The sequence below is a fragment of the Myotis yumanensis genome, unplaced genomic scaffold (assembly GCF_028538775.1).
Source record: "Myotis yumanensis isolate MYYU_CA2020_CCGP unplaced genomic scaffold, mMyoYum1.0.hap1 SCAF_2, whole genome shotgun sequence".
Classification (NCBI taxonomy): domain Eukaryota; kingdom Metazoa; phylum Chordata; class Mammalia; order Chiroptera; family Vespertilionidae; genus Myotis; species Myotis yumanensis.
The window spans coordinates 57,177,480-57,191,965 of record NW_027223753.1 but is presented as its reverse complement, the minus strand read 5'-3'; the positions used below and the strand labels follow the sequence as shown (position 1 = coordinate 57,191,965).

Below are 14,486 nucleotides of genomic sequence, written 5' to 3'. Positions count from 1 at the left end.
CCCTGGGCCTGGCTGGTGTGGCTCTGTGGTTGAGCATTGACCCATGAACCAGGAGGTCACAGTTCAACTCCAGTCAGGGCACATCCCTGGGTTATGGGTTCAAGCCCCAATAGGAAGCGTGCAGGAGGCAACTGATCAATGATTCTCTCTCATCACTGATGTTTTTATCCCTCTCCCTTCCTCACTCCGAAATTAATAAAAAACATTTTTAAAAAATTTTTTAAACCCTAGGGGTGGACTTCTCAAATCTGTGTTTTCGCCGAAACCGGTTTGGCTCAGTGGATAGAGCGTCGACCTGCGGACTGAAAGGTCCAGGGTTCGATTCCGGTCAAGGGCATATACATTGGTTGCGGGCACACCCCCAGTAGGAGATGTGCAGGAGGCAGCTGGGCGATGTTTCTCTCTCATCGATGTTTCTAACTCTCTATCTCTCTCCCTTCCTCTCTGTAAAAATCAATAAAATATATTAAAAAAAAAAAAAAAAAAATCTGTGTTTTCACAAATCTTTCAGATGATTCTGTTGCATGCCCAAATTTGAGAATCACTAGCCTAGATGATCAGTAAGTACCAGTCCAGCTCTAACTCAATGTGAGTTCTATGAATATAATGGAACTTAATTAAATCCAAAGCGCAAAACAGACATTTACAAATTCCTTTAGAAATCATATCTGCTTTAATTCTATATATTCTTAGAAAATCAGGAAACTTGATGATAATTTGCAAATTGGGAATTTAACAAGTAACTGAACAGGAAAAGCCCAATAAGAAATAGTCCCAAATAATCCTAGGGGAGAAAATAAGCAGTTCTATTATTAAATGCCATAGAAAGCAAGTGCACTGAATCAACAATAAAAATAGTTTAATTCCTCCAATACTATGAAGACCACTCTCAGATAAATCACCCTTAACTTACATCTACACTTTCTTCAGCAATGGCATCTCCTGCACCCAATTTAATGGAGCTACAGGCTTCATCTTCAGCCTGTCTATTTCGAAAGGTTAGAGCTTGTTCCCATCGACGCAATGCCTCTTCAAATAATTCCATACCTAAAAATTAAGAACAGAACAATTGTAAGTAAGCAAAACCAATGCCAAAATAAATCAGCTGGGGTCTCAAGTGTTTTTCATATTGTTATCATCAATGGCAAACAATCTGACAGTAATTTCGGCACTAAAGAATAATTTTATGCTCACATCATTTCATAGTAAATCTTAATTTCCCAATGTATTCCAGTAGTTCCAGTCAACCAAAAATAAGAGAGAAATGACATTTAAAAATGTAACTCAAATGTATATGGTGCTTAGGATTTTTATAGAACAATATCTTGAATTCATCAAAAGTCCAACAATAATGGCAAATTTTTATAGTCACACAACTATCTTTCAAAATAACCCCTAAGTTAAAATGAAAACTGATAAATAAGTAAAAGAAACTATTTATAAGAAGCTATCAGGTGATCCATAGGGCTCTTACCAATCCTGATTCTATGATACTCAGATTCCTACCCGCTTCTCAAGTTTTGCTCTATTTCTTTTCAATATTCCAAGAGAAGCTGTGAGGTAGTTTTACTAGACATAGAGTTATCTAGAAGCATAGTGAGCTTAATGCTCTGAAGACTTTTGGAAAAGGTGGCAAAAGAACTACTCTTACACCTTTCCCCACAGGCAGGAGTACCTACTGTGATACTATAGGAGATGATCAGAGTGCACTCAGAGGCACACAGTCCTGACAAAATACCATCCCCTTTACTGCTCATTGCCTGGGAGCTAGCTACATCAAGGGTTTTGGGTGTTTTTTTTTATTATTATTAATTAATATGAATTTCATTTCATTAAAAGGAATATAGCCTGAAATAGAGTAGAGAAAAACAGTGAAAAGCATTCTCTGGTTCTCTTTCTGAGATCCAGTGAGACTTTCTAGACATGCTCGTGATCAAGCCAAGAGATGTAAAACACAGACCTCTTTCTATCTAAAATCTTCTCTGGATAGAAGAAAACCAATGATAGCTAGGTACAAAGGTAAATGAAGAGAAAGGCAGGAACTTAAATCAGGAGGCCACAAGCCAGAAGCCACTAAGAGCGGTTCTCAACCTGTGGGTCGCGACCCCTGAAAATACATCCTGTATATCAGATATTTACATTACGATTCATAACAGTAGCAAAATTAGTTATGAAGTAGCAACGAAAATAATTTTTTGGTTGGGGGTCACCACAACATGAGGAACTGTATTAAAGGGTCGCGGAATCAGGAAGGTTGAGAACCACTGCCAAACTAGAAGAGACAAGAAACAGATTCTCTCCTAAGCCTCCAGAGGGAGCATGGCCCTACTGACACCTTGATTTCAGCCCAATGATAAAGATTTCAGACTTCTCGCCTCAAGGACTCTGAAATAATAAATTTCTGCTGTTATAAGCCACCAACTGGTAATTTGTTACAGCACCCTCAGGAAACAAATACAATAGATTGTGTTATATACACTAGATTCAGTAGATATAAGAACATTTTAAAATTATAGTTGCTTCCCTTAGAAAGAAGTTCTTTAGTTTCATATTAAATAAGTATATCTTAAAACTTTATTGTGTTATTCCTACCCATCAAGTATAAGTTCTCAGGAGTAGTCACAGGAATGTTAACAAGTTTAATATCATCTTCATCTGTTTTGTCCCAGGAATTAGAATTGCCACAAGCACAGCTATGACAAGAATTGACACTCTGGACCTAAAATTAAGATGGACAAAAGTTACTTCAAAATCTCTTTTTTCATAGTATTTTGTAACTTTTTATATTTATAAATTATTTATATAAATCCTATTTCTGGCAAAACAATCCATATTATTTCTACTTGAAGAAATAAATCTGATTATATTTAATCAAATTTCAGAGTTATTAAGACCCTAAAAATTCTGAGTCTTTATTTGTTCAAAAATACACAAGTAGAACAATATTTTTAACATAAATCAGTTATTTTCACCAAAAATCAAGCAGTTTTTTATAGTTCATTGGCTTATTAAGTATTTACTTATAAATTTTATCCACACCTACTTTGATTTGAGGTAACTAGTATTAACCCAAAAATAAAAGGGTAAAGTAAGAGGCAACAAGCATTTATTAGAGATTCATAAAAATAGCTACTCAGGCAGCACTGATTCAGGCAGAAGTCCTATAAGTGTTCTGAGTAGGAAAGAAAGGCAAGGGGTATTTATGAGGAAGAAAAGGGGGCCAACTACTCAATGAAGGAAGGCATTTCTGTAAGTGCAGATAAACTAAAATAGTAATGCTAATTCTAAACCATGTTTTTCATTTTCCATCTGGCAGTCATAATATTTCTGATTTTTTGTTATCTTTTGCAGTTTTTGGGGTATAATGCTACTTTAGGCCTAGTAAAAAAGTTATTTTACCCTGGTTTTACATTCCAAAGATTTGAGGTACAATAAGACTTGCACGGCAGTTTCTCTGGGATAGCAATTCTGACTCCATTTTAAAGTGCCTCTGTTTACATAATTTTTTTACAATAGCTTATTTTCCATTTAAAATTTATCACAATGCTCATTCACTAATTGATAACTAAAATTAAAAAGCCTCTACCCGCTTCCCTTCTCTAACAAGTTTCACTGAGCCAACAATTTCAGTCACCTCTGTGCAGATAACTTCCAAATCTATAACTCCAAATCTGTCCTCTTTTGAGAAATCTAAACTCACATTTCCATCTGCCTATCTGGTGATTCCACCTGGCTCTTCTGCTGGCATCTCAAACATTATATCAAAAAGTACAACAAACCCTGACCGATTTGGCTCAGTGGATGGAGCATCGGCCTGCGGACTCAAGGGTCCCAGGTTCGAGTCCGGTCAAGGGCATATACCTTGGTTGTGGGCACGTCCCCAGTGGGGAGTGTGCAGGAGGCAGCTGATCGATGTTTCTCTCTCATCAATGTTTCTAACTCTCTATCCCTCTCCCTTCCTCTCTGTAAAATAATCAATAAAATATATATATTTTTAAAAAGTACAACAAAAACTCCTCTTCCTCCTAAATTTACTAGTAGTACGAACTTCCATCCCCATAATTTCTCAAATAGAAAACAAAAAGTCATCTTTAACCTCTCCCCCCTCCCTCCCCACCCCTCACCTCTCATATTACCAAGTTTTGTAGGCCCTATCCCCTCCATCCTGCTCCCATTGTCATGACCCTGATTTAGGCATTCTTTAAAGGGCAGAAATCTGGGTTCACAGACCTGGTAGGGGCCTCCCTAGGTCACTGAGGCAAGTATAGTAAAGTGATTCTAAAGTCTTGTTACTCACAGTATTATCATGAGATTCCCTTTTTCTAACTCCTTGTCAAGAACAGCTTCAACTTCCAGTAGAGAAAATTCAAAACAGAGGCACTTCTCTGACACAGAAGAAGTCCAAATTATAGCATGGCCATATATGTACTTCATTATCCTGCTCAATTTCACAGATGAACTGAAAGTTTGCAGGCCTTTGATCTAGTTGTTCCTGACATAGAATAGCCTTTAAAAATTTGTTATATTTAAGAATAGGGCAGATAAAATAAAATGGATTAAAAATGGCTGCACAGACATGCTCCCAGGAACAGGCTAGAATTACAACTGAAATATGAAAAGGCTTCCTGAATAATCAATGGAAAACTCACAGGAGAGAATCCTGACACCCAAGGATCGAAGGTGGAGACCGCATAGAGACTGGTAGGAGGGGTGGAGGCGCAAAAGGGCTGGCTGAGCACCCACAGACGGCAACTGAAGTCCTGGAGAGATATCTCAGCTGTGGGAGGGTGACACTGAGAACTCTGGGATCTAACCCCGAAGCTGGACTCCCCAGCAGAGAGCACCAAACTGAGGAAGGTATCCACATAACATCAAGCTGTGGAAAGCAGTGGGATGCTGTCTGCCAGGGAGTGGCAGCTGAAAGTTCGGGCACCCTCTTAAAGGAGCAATGCACAAAAAATTCCCTGTGGAGCCACCCACCTTGTGCTCCCGCAGAGGGAGGGTGAAGTGGACTGAAGCTGTAAGAGCAGAAGCCAGGATTGGGGACTCGGGGATAGAGCTCAGAAAGCAGACACCCCAAGTTTCCTGGGCTGAGTCATTCCCTCACACAGTAGAGGACATCTTTCCCACATAGACATTTGCCTTGCCTGGGGGGAAGACAGTCTACACACCCTATTGGAAAATACCTTGCCCTGAGGCCACTTAAGAGATTTAAAGTAACAATTAGCCTCCAGGCAGAAGCAACTGCCCCACCCTGTTGAAAAAACTCAACACGCTTGAGGACGACTGCCTGGGAGCAATTCAAGTGGGAATCCTATTAGTCTGTAGACAGAGGTGGTCTCTGGAGGCTTTGAGTCATTGCCTGATCCAATTAGAAACAGCCTTTAACACTGTCTTGCACCAGAGATTGAGAGGTGAAGAGGATCTACCTAAAACATAGTCACAAACCCAAACAGACAACCAAAATGAGGAAACAAAGAAACAATCTCCAAATGAAAGAACTAGGGAATTCTCCAGAAGAAGAGACAAATGAAGCAAAGATAAGAAATTTATCTGAAACAGAGTTCATAATAATGATGTTTAAAATGCTCAACAGTATAAAAAAGGATATAGTAACTCTGAAAAAAGAACAGTCAGAGATAAAGAATGACATAACACAAATAAAGAACACATTGGAAGGAATACACAGCAGATTAGGTGAAGCTGAGGATCGAACCAGTGAATTAGAAGACAGAGTTGAAAATAACACTCAATTAGAGAACCAAAAAGAAAAACAATTAAAAAACAAGAGGACAGCTTAAGGGAGCTGTGGGACAATGTGAAACATAACAATATTAGAATACTAGGTGTGCAGAAGAGGCAGAAAGGGAGAAAGGAATAGAGAAGGTGTTTGAAGAAATAATGGTAGAAAACTTCCCTAACCTGGTAAAGGAAAAAGTAACAAGTTCAGGAGGCAGAGAAAACCCCAAACAAGAAGAACCCAAACAGACCCACGCCCAGACACATCATAATTAAAATGCCAAAAATTAAAGACAGAATCTTAAAGGCAGCAAGAAAAAAGAAAACTGTTACCTACAAAGGAGCTCCCATAAGGCTGACACCTGATTTCTCATCAGAAACTCCACAGGCCAGAATGGGATGGCATGAATTACTCAAGGTAATAGAAAGCAAGGATCACCAAAACCGGTTTGGCTCAGTGGATAGAGCGTTGTCCTGCGGACTGAAAGGTCCCAGGTTCGATTCCGGTCAAGGGCATGTACCTGGGTTGCGCACATCCCCAGTAGGGAGTGTGCAGGAGGCAGCTGATTGATGTTCCTCTCTCATCGATGTTTCTAACTCTCTATCCCTCTCCCTTCCTCTCTGTAAAAAAAATCAATAAAATATATTTAAAAAAAAAAAAAAGAAAAGAAAGCAAGGATCTGAGACCAAGATTACTCTATCCAGCAAGGCTATCATTCAAAATAGATGGTCAAATAAAGAGCTTCCCATACAAAAAAAAAAAAAAGGCTAAAGGAGTTCATCACCACTAAGCCAGCATTATAAGAAATGCTAAAGGGATTGCTGTAAGGGATTGCTGAGAAGAAAAAACAGAGAGAGAAACCTAGCCATACAGAATTAAAATGGCTATAAATAAGTACCTCTCACTAATAGCCCTAAGTGTAAATGGATTAAGTGCTCCAACCAAAAGATGTAGGGTAGCTGAATGGATACAAAAACATGACCCAACTATATTCTGTCTACAAGAGATCCACCTCAAAACAAAAGACATACACAGGATGAAAGTGAAGGGATGGAAAAAAAATTTCCATGCAAATGGAAAAGAAAAAAAAGCTGGAGTAGCAATACTCATATCCAACAAAATAGACTTTAAAAGCATCATGCTAAGCGAAAGAAGCAAGTCAGAGAAAGATAAATATCATATGATCTCACTCATTTGTGGAAAATAATGAACAACATAAACTGATGAACAAAAATAGAGCCAGAGGGGGAAAAATATTCTAGAATATAATAAAAGTAATCCTGTTATTTGCAGATATTTAATATTTTCTACAACTTTTGTGATATCATACTATGTTAGTACAGTTTTGGTAATATTATTATACTTCAAATCCTTTTATCCTTGAAATATTTTTTATTGCATGTAATATTACATGTAAGGTCATTTTTCTTGAATAATTGGTGTTTATTGCACATAACATTATCATATTTAAAATCATTTCTCTTGAGATATTGATGTTTATTACATGTAACATTATTATATTTAAAATCGTTTTTCTTGAAATAAAAAAAAAACTGAAAAAAAAATACCTTGGAAAAAAAAGAATGGGGCAGATATATATTCTAACAAAATATAGAATATACAGAACAAAATATTGGGTACTGTAAGTTATTTTTTTTAATGAATACACATGAGCCCAGCTGGTGTGGCTGTTGGTTGAGCGTCATTCTATGCACCAGGAGGTGTCACAGGTTTGATTCCCCATCAGGGCACATGCCAGAGTTGACGGCTCTATCCCTAGTAAGGAGCATGCAAGAGACAGCCAATCGATGTTTCTCTCTCTCTCTCTCTCTCTCTCTCTCTCTCTCTTCCTTCCACTCTCTGAAATCAATACAAAAAATAAAAAATAAATGAATATATATGATGGCAGAGGCATGCATTCCCTGAAAGATTATACATAAGAAAATGTCAGCTTGTCTCAATGGGGGGAAATTGAAGATCAGGAACACATCTTTCACTGTACATTTCTTGCTTCTTTATTTAACAAATGCATATACTACCTATTTTTAAAAATAATTTTAAACTATATTAGAGTTAAACAAACAGTAACTTCATTCCTCACTTGTTAATCAATCCTATATAATAAAAGGCTAATATGCAAATCGACCAAACAGAACAACCAGTCACTATGATGTGTATTGACCACCAGGGGGCAGACACTCAACACAGGAGCTGACCCCTGGTGGTCAGTGTGCTTCCACACGGCTCACAGCTGGCTAGCGCAGCGGTGGTGACGGGAACCTCTCCCACCTCCGCGGCAGCACTAAGGATGTCTGACTGCCGGCTTAGGCCTGCTGCCTTTGGGGAGCAGGCCTAAGCCGTCAGTCAGACATCCCCTGAAGGCTTCCGGACTGCAAGAGGGCACAGGTCAGGCTGAGGGACACCCCCCAGTGCACGAATTTCATGCACTGGGCCTCTACTTCTATAATAATACTCGGAAGACAGAGGTGAAGAACTCCATACTTGGCTACAGCGAATCAAACATTTTTACCTAAGCAGGCTCATCAAGTGAGTTTTGTGACCTAGTACAAAGTCTGGATGCATCTTCCAGCTTTTTGCAGAACATGTAGCTTTGAAGCAACATTTCCATATCACCACCATTTTTATAGGACCCCATGGGACCACATCACTTACTCAAAAAACCTGGAAGCAAACTGGCTAAATATTTAGCAAAAGGATAATTTCATTTGCCCGAAGAAAACAGGCTCAATCAGATTTTTTTAAGGTTCTTTCCATATTAAGAACTACTATAATTGTATAACATTTAAACCAATAGATAATCTTAAAATAATAATTAATTTTTTTCTTTACTTACAGAGGCCAAACTCTGTGCAGAACCTGAGTATTTACTGAAAAGTCCTCCATTAGCATAGTTACAAGACTGAGATCCTTTGTCTTTGACAGAACTTAAAGATAATGTCAAATTCTGTCTACTACTGGAACAACTTGAACCTACGAAACAAACATAAATATTAAAAGTATCATAAGTCCAATGATAAATTTCAGGTAAAATTTCAAAGTTTATGTTATATTAATTCACAAAGCTGATCTTAAAACATATTTCACTCAATTGTATAAATATTAAATGTACACCATTATTAAAACCTACATCTTTATACAATGTTTTTAATATTGCAAAAAAATATGATTCTTAAATGAAGAATAAAACACTCATCTAATTAATTAGGGTGGTATTTGATGATCTAATGTAATTAATATAAAAATATTGAAAACTCTGAACCTCCCCTGGCCAGGTGACTCAGCTGGTTGAGCATCTACTCATGAACCAGGAGGTCATGGTTAGATTCCTAATCAGGGCACATGCCTGGGTCGTGGGCTTGATTCCCCAGTAGGGGGTGTGCAGGAGGCAGCCAATCAATGATTCTCTCTCATCACTGATGTTTCTCTCTCTCTCTCCCTCTTCCTTCCTTTCTGAAACCAATAAAAAAATTTTTTTTTTTTAATCAATAAAGCCCTAACCGATGTGGCTCAGGGGATGGAGTGTTGGCCTGCGGACTGGAGGGTCCCAGGTTCAATTCAGGTCAAGGGCACATGTCCGGGTTGCAAGCTCGATCCCTAGTGGGGGGCATGCAAGAGGCAGCCAATCCATGATTCTCTCTCAGCATTGATGTTTCTATCTCTCTCTCTCCCCTTTCCTCTCTGAAATAAAAAATATATATTAAAAAAAAATCAATAAAAACATATCCTGGGGTGAGGATTTTTTAAAAATTACAACTATGAACCTTTAAATTATAAATTTAACAATATAAGCATTTCCTTTCCTGAATTACACATAAACCTTATCCATATCACATTACACTGTGATTATTTTTTTTTATACAGCTGATGCCCTTAACCATCTATCCATTCGTTTAGGGAAGATATTATGCTTTAGATTATCTTAATGCAGTACCTCAGACACTCTTCTATTCAAATGCTGGCATTTATTAGTTATATGAACTTAAGCAAGTCATTTACCATATCTCAATTTTCTTTATGTATAAAATTGGAACAATAACATATAGTCCAAATTCATAAGATTTCTATAAAGATTAACACAGTGAATATATAGCATTTAGCACTGTACCTGAAATCTAATAAAATCTTAGTAAGAGCCATCATTATTGTTGTAATGTTCACTGGACTTGGTACAAAATAGTCATTTGTTAATTATTTGCTGTGCAAATGAATCAAAAGCATATGATACACTAAGTCATAAACCTAAAAATAATTTAAAAATTAAGAAAATAAGAAATCCAGCATGCTTGAGAAATTATTTTCATTGACACAATTTAATAATATGTACTATATCACTAACAGAAACTACATATCCTTTAAAGGTATTCTAATACTAGAACTTTATATACCAAGGAAATAGTCAGCAAGTGTATACATAGCAAGAAAAACATCCTAAAGTGAATAATGGGGCACTGGTTAAATAAATAAGGGTTTATTTATACAAATTTAACACAGTGAGAGCACTGTGAGAGCTCTCACTTGATAGCACATATGTGAGAGCACATATGTGAATTATTAAAAGTGAGAGCACATATGTGAATTATTTTTTATAATACTGAAAATTAATAAGTAAATAAAAATTTAAATTATGGCACAGATATATATTTATTGACCTGGAAGGACATTCTTACATACTGTTAAATATTTTAAGATCATACTACAAAAGGTATGATCTGAATTTTACCTAAAATATATAAATCATCCCTGACTGATTTGGCTCAGTGGATAGAGCATCGGCCTGAGGACTGAAGGGTCCCAGTTCAATTCCAGTCAAGGGCACATGCCCGGGTTGACTGACGGCTCAATCCCCAGCAGGGGGTGTTCAGGAGGCAGCTAATCAATAATACTCTTTCATCATTGATGTTTCTATTTCTCTCTCCCTCTCCCTTCCTCTCTGAAATCAATAAAAAAATACATAAATCATTTTCTTGTACATAATACAGTAACGCACACCCCCCCCCCCCCCCACCTTATCTGTCAGGAATACATTCCAAGATGCACAGTGGATGCCTTACAACACAAATAGTACTGAACTATATATATAGATATATGTATACACACTGTTTTTTCCTATACATACATACTTCATGGTTTCCCTCTGGCACATGCAAATTGTCAAACCATTACTCTTATGCTAATGGGTGATAATTAAGTAAAATAAGGGTTACTTGAACACAAGCATTCTGATACCGTGACAGTCAATGTGATAAGTGAAATGGCTACCAGGTGATTAAAAGGTGGGTAGCATATATAGCGTGGATGTGGAGGACAAATGGATGATTCTGTCCCAGGCCAGATGAAGCAGGACAGCGTACAATTTCATCACACTACTCACATCGGCACACAATTTTAAAACTTATGAATTATTTATTTCTGGAACTTTCCATTTATTATTTTCTGATGGTTGACTGCAGGTAACTGAAACTATAGTAAGCAAAACCATGGATAGGGGAGACTACTGTATGAAATTTTATGTCTCAATATTATCTTTATTTGCTTTTTTGGGTTTTTTTTTTCCCTCAATATGATATTTAAAAGGAAATATAAATGGACAAACATATGCCAAAATATTATCAGTAGTTATTTCCAGGGGAGCAAAGTTTCCAATGGTTTTAATTTCTTCTATTTGCTCATCTGTATTTCCTAATTTGTCTAAAATTCATCTGCATTACTTGTGAGTTAAATATTAAGGAAGGAAATTTTGGAGACTAAACCACTGAAATCATTGCATTCAATTATGATTTACATATAACATTTCTTTTGTAGACTTAATTTAGCTATTTCTACACACCTTTTTCTGACGCTGCTCTTTTAGTGTATTCAAGTATGAGGTGCTCTGGTTCCCATGGTAATATTTTTCCTTTCTTCTTCCCACGTCTTCTTTTAAAGTGATGGGCCAGAAAAATTACAGATACGGCAGTCACTGCAGTTACCACAATCAACTTTTTAGCTACCGGTGAAAACCTGATCTGGAAAAGATGCAGTTAGGTTGAGAAAAACATCTTTTATTTGTTCACTTAAAATAAAGACATAAAAACTAAAATTATTCTTAAACTAATCTAGTATTAAATACTACCCAGGTAATATTTATTCATTCAATGCAGCTAGCTCAATTTGAATTTTAGAACCAACCCTCCCACCAAAAAAAACAAAATGTAGTAATTTTTTACCCACTGCTCTGAAGTTCTCAGGTAAGTAACATTACCCAAGGAATCAAGAGCAGTATAACATTATACAACCTCATTAATATTTGTTGAACAACTAAGGATTAATTCTGCAACTGAATTTTCTGCCTGAATGATAGCAAGATTTTTCATTATTGGAATGATTAAATCAAACCTTCTCAATGAACCAATTTTTTTAACCATCTAGAAATTTAGACAAACATACATTAACTCAATTTCTAAAAGCATCTGAATAAGCCATTTTATTTGTGAATTAATCAACAAATTCTCAGCATCTTACAATGTACTAGCACTGTGCTATAAAAATTAAAATAAAATCTAATTGTACTAATTATATTCCATAAACATTTAGGGAATGCCTTCCATTGATCAGGAAGCACTGGGAATACAGAAAATACAAATCTTGCCCTGGCTGGCACGGTTCAGTGGTTGAGCATCAACCTATGAACCAGGAGGTCACCGTTCGATTCTTGATTCCTGGTCAGGGCACATGCCCAGATTGCAGGCTCCATCTCCAGTAGGGAGTGTGCAGGAGGCAGCCAGTCAATGATCCTCTCTCATCATTGATGTTTCTATTTCTCTCTCCCTCTCCCTTCCTCCAATAAAAATATATTTTGCCGAGGCCGGTTTGGCTCAGTGGACGGAGCGTCGGCCTGCGGACTGAGGGGTCCCAGGTTCGATTCCGGTCAGGAGCGTGTGCCTGGGTTGCGGGCACATCCCCAGTGGGAGATGTGCAGGAGGCAGCTGGTCGATGTTTCTCTCTCATCGATGTTTCTGGCTCTCTGTCTCTCTCCCTTCCTTTCTGTAAAAAATCAATAAAATAAAATAAAAAATATATATATATATATATATATATTTTAAAAAACACAAAAGAGCCTTAGCCGGCTTAGCTCGGGGGGTAGAGCATCGGCCTGTAGAATAAAGGGTCTCGGGTTTGATTCTGGTCAGGGGCATATGCCTGGGTTGCAGGCTCAATCCCCAGTTCGGGGCGTGTGGGAGGCAGCTGATTAATGATTCTCTTTCATCATTGATGTTTCTATCTCTTTCTCCCTCTCCCTTCCTCTCTGAAATCAATAAAAAAATATATTTTTTAAAAAGAATATCCTACTCCTAAAGTAAAAAACAACAAAACTTTAAAAAAGGGGGGGGGGAAGGGGAACTAGTACCTTTCCACTGCCTCCCATGCAGCAAACGCTGGGGCTCTTGTAGTGAGAACCTTTCTTTAAGTATATGACGCCAGTTTATAATTTCTTCAGTAAATGTGATAATTAGTGGTGTCTTGTTTCATATGTGGAATAAGGAGGTTGTTGTGGTTCATGCATTTATTATGAATAGTATGAATGTAGTAGTTATTAGACTATAGATCAGGGGTCCTCAAACTATGGCCCGCGGGCCACATGCAAATACAAGTATTGTATTTGTTCCTGTTTTGTTTTTTTACTTCAAAATAAGATAGGTGCAATATGCATAGGAATTTGTTCATAGTTTTTTTTTTAAACTATAGTCCGGCCCTCCAACGGTCTGAAGGACAGTGAACTGGCCCCCTGTTTAAAAAGTTTGAGGACCCCTGATATAGATAAATAAATAGGTTTAATAATGTTATGGTTGGATTATAAATTAAGATAGAAATTATTTATCCTATATGAGCAACAGATGAATAAGCCATAATTTTACATAATTGCATTTGATTTAATCCTCCTCAACTTCCAATTGCAATTGATAATAAGGATATAATTAGGAGGTTTAGATTAATAGGTGAAATTGTGTATAAGACGGATAAGGGGGCTAGTTTTTGTCATGTTAGGAGAATCAGTCCTGATGATAGTGGAACACCTTTAGAGAGGGAAGGGGAGGGAGAGAGAGATAGAAACATCAATGATGAGAGAGAATGATTGGTCGGCTGTCTCCTGCATACCCTACACTGGGAATCAAGCTCGCAACCAGGGCATGTGCCCCGACTGGGAATCGAACCATGACCTCCTGGTTCATAGGTCAACACTCACCCACTGAGCCATGCTGGCTGGGAGTAAAATCTAAATTCTATTTATATGTTTATGTATTATTTTTACATAAAATTCCCATTAAAGTTTATAGTCCTAATCTCACGAAAAAAGGAAACCTTTCCATGACAAAAAATAAGGCAAATTTCCCAGAGGAAGATGTTTATCCTAAGTAATCTAGACAACACAAGGTTTGAAAGTCTCTAATATTACTCCTGCCTATCACTTTTCATTTGTTACTTCCACCCCCTCCCCCCAGGAAAGTCAAATACTTGTATACCATTGCCTGGAACACTGGAACTACAGCATCTCATTTTCTTACCTCCAGACAAAATGAAAACTAGACATGTGTCCTATTCATTCAACATGCATTGAACATCAACTTATGGGCCACACGCTGAGAATAAAAAGAAAGGAATAAGACCCTGTTCCTTGTGCTCATATTGCACAATCCTCCCCGCTCCATAACCTGATGCCACTGTTTAACGGTCTTGCCAAGTTTTC

At 37.4% G+C, this 14,486-nt stretch overlaps 1 protein-coding gene across 7 annotated transcripts in view; it reads right to left on the bottom strand.

Moving 5' to 3' along the window:
• MIGA1 (mitoguardin 1) overlaps positions 1-14,486 on the bottom strand; it is an 82,496-nt gene that overhangs the window by 56,383 nt on the left and 11,627 nt on the right. For all 7 annotated transcript variants that reach the window (XM_070405417.1, XM_070405416.1, XM_070405419.1 and 4 more), the window contains 4 exons: positions 11,589-11,766; positions 8,595-8,731; positions 2,593-2,719; positions 914-1,047 (listed from right to left, as the gene is read on the bottom strand). In XM_070405417.1, the coding sequence (XP_070261518.1) occupies positions 914-1,047; positions 2,593-2,719; positions 8,595-8,731; positions 11,589-11,766 (576 nt within the window). The remainder of the gene's footprint in view (positions 1-913; positions 1,048-2,592; positions 2,720-8,594; positions 8,732-11,588; positions 11,767-14,486) is intronic.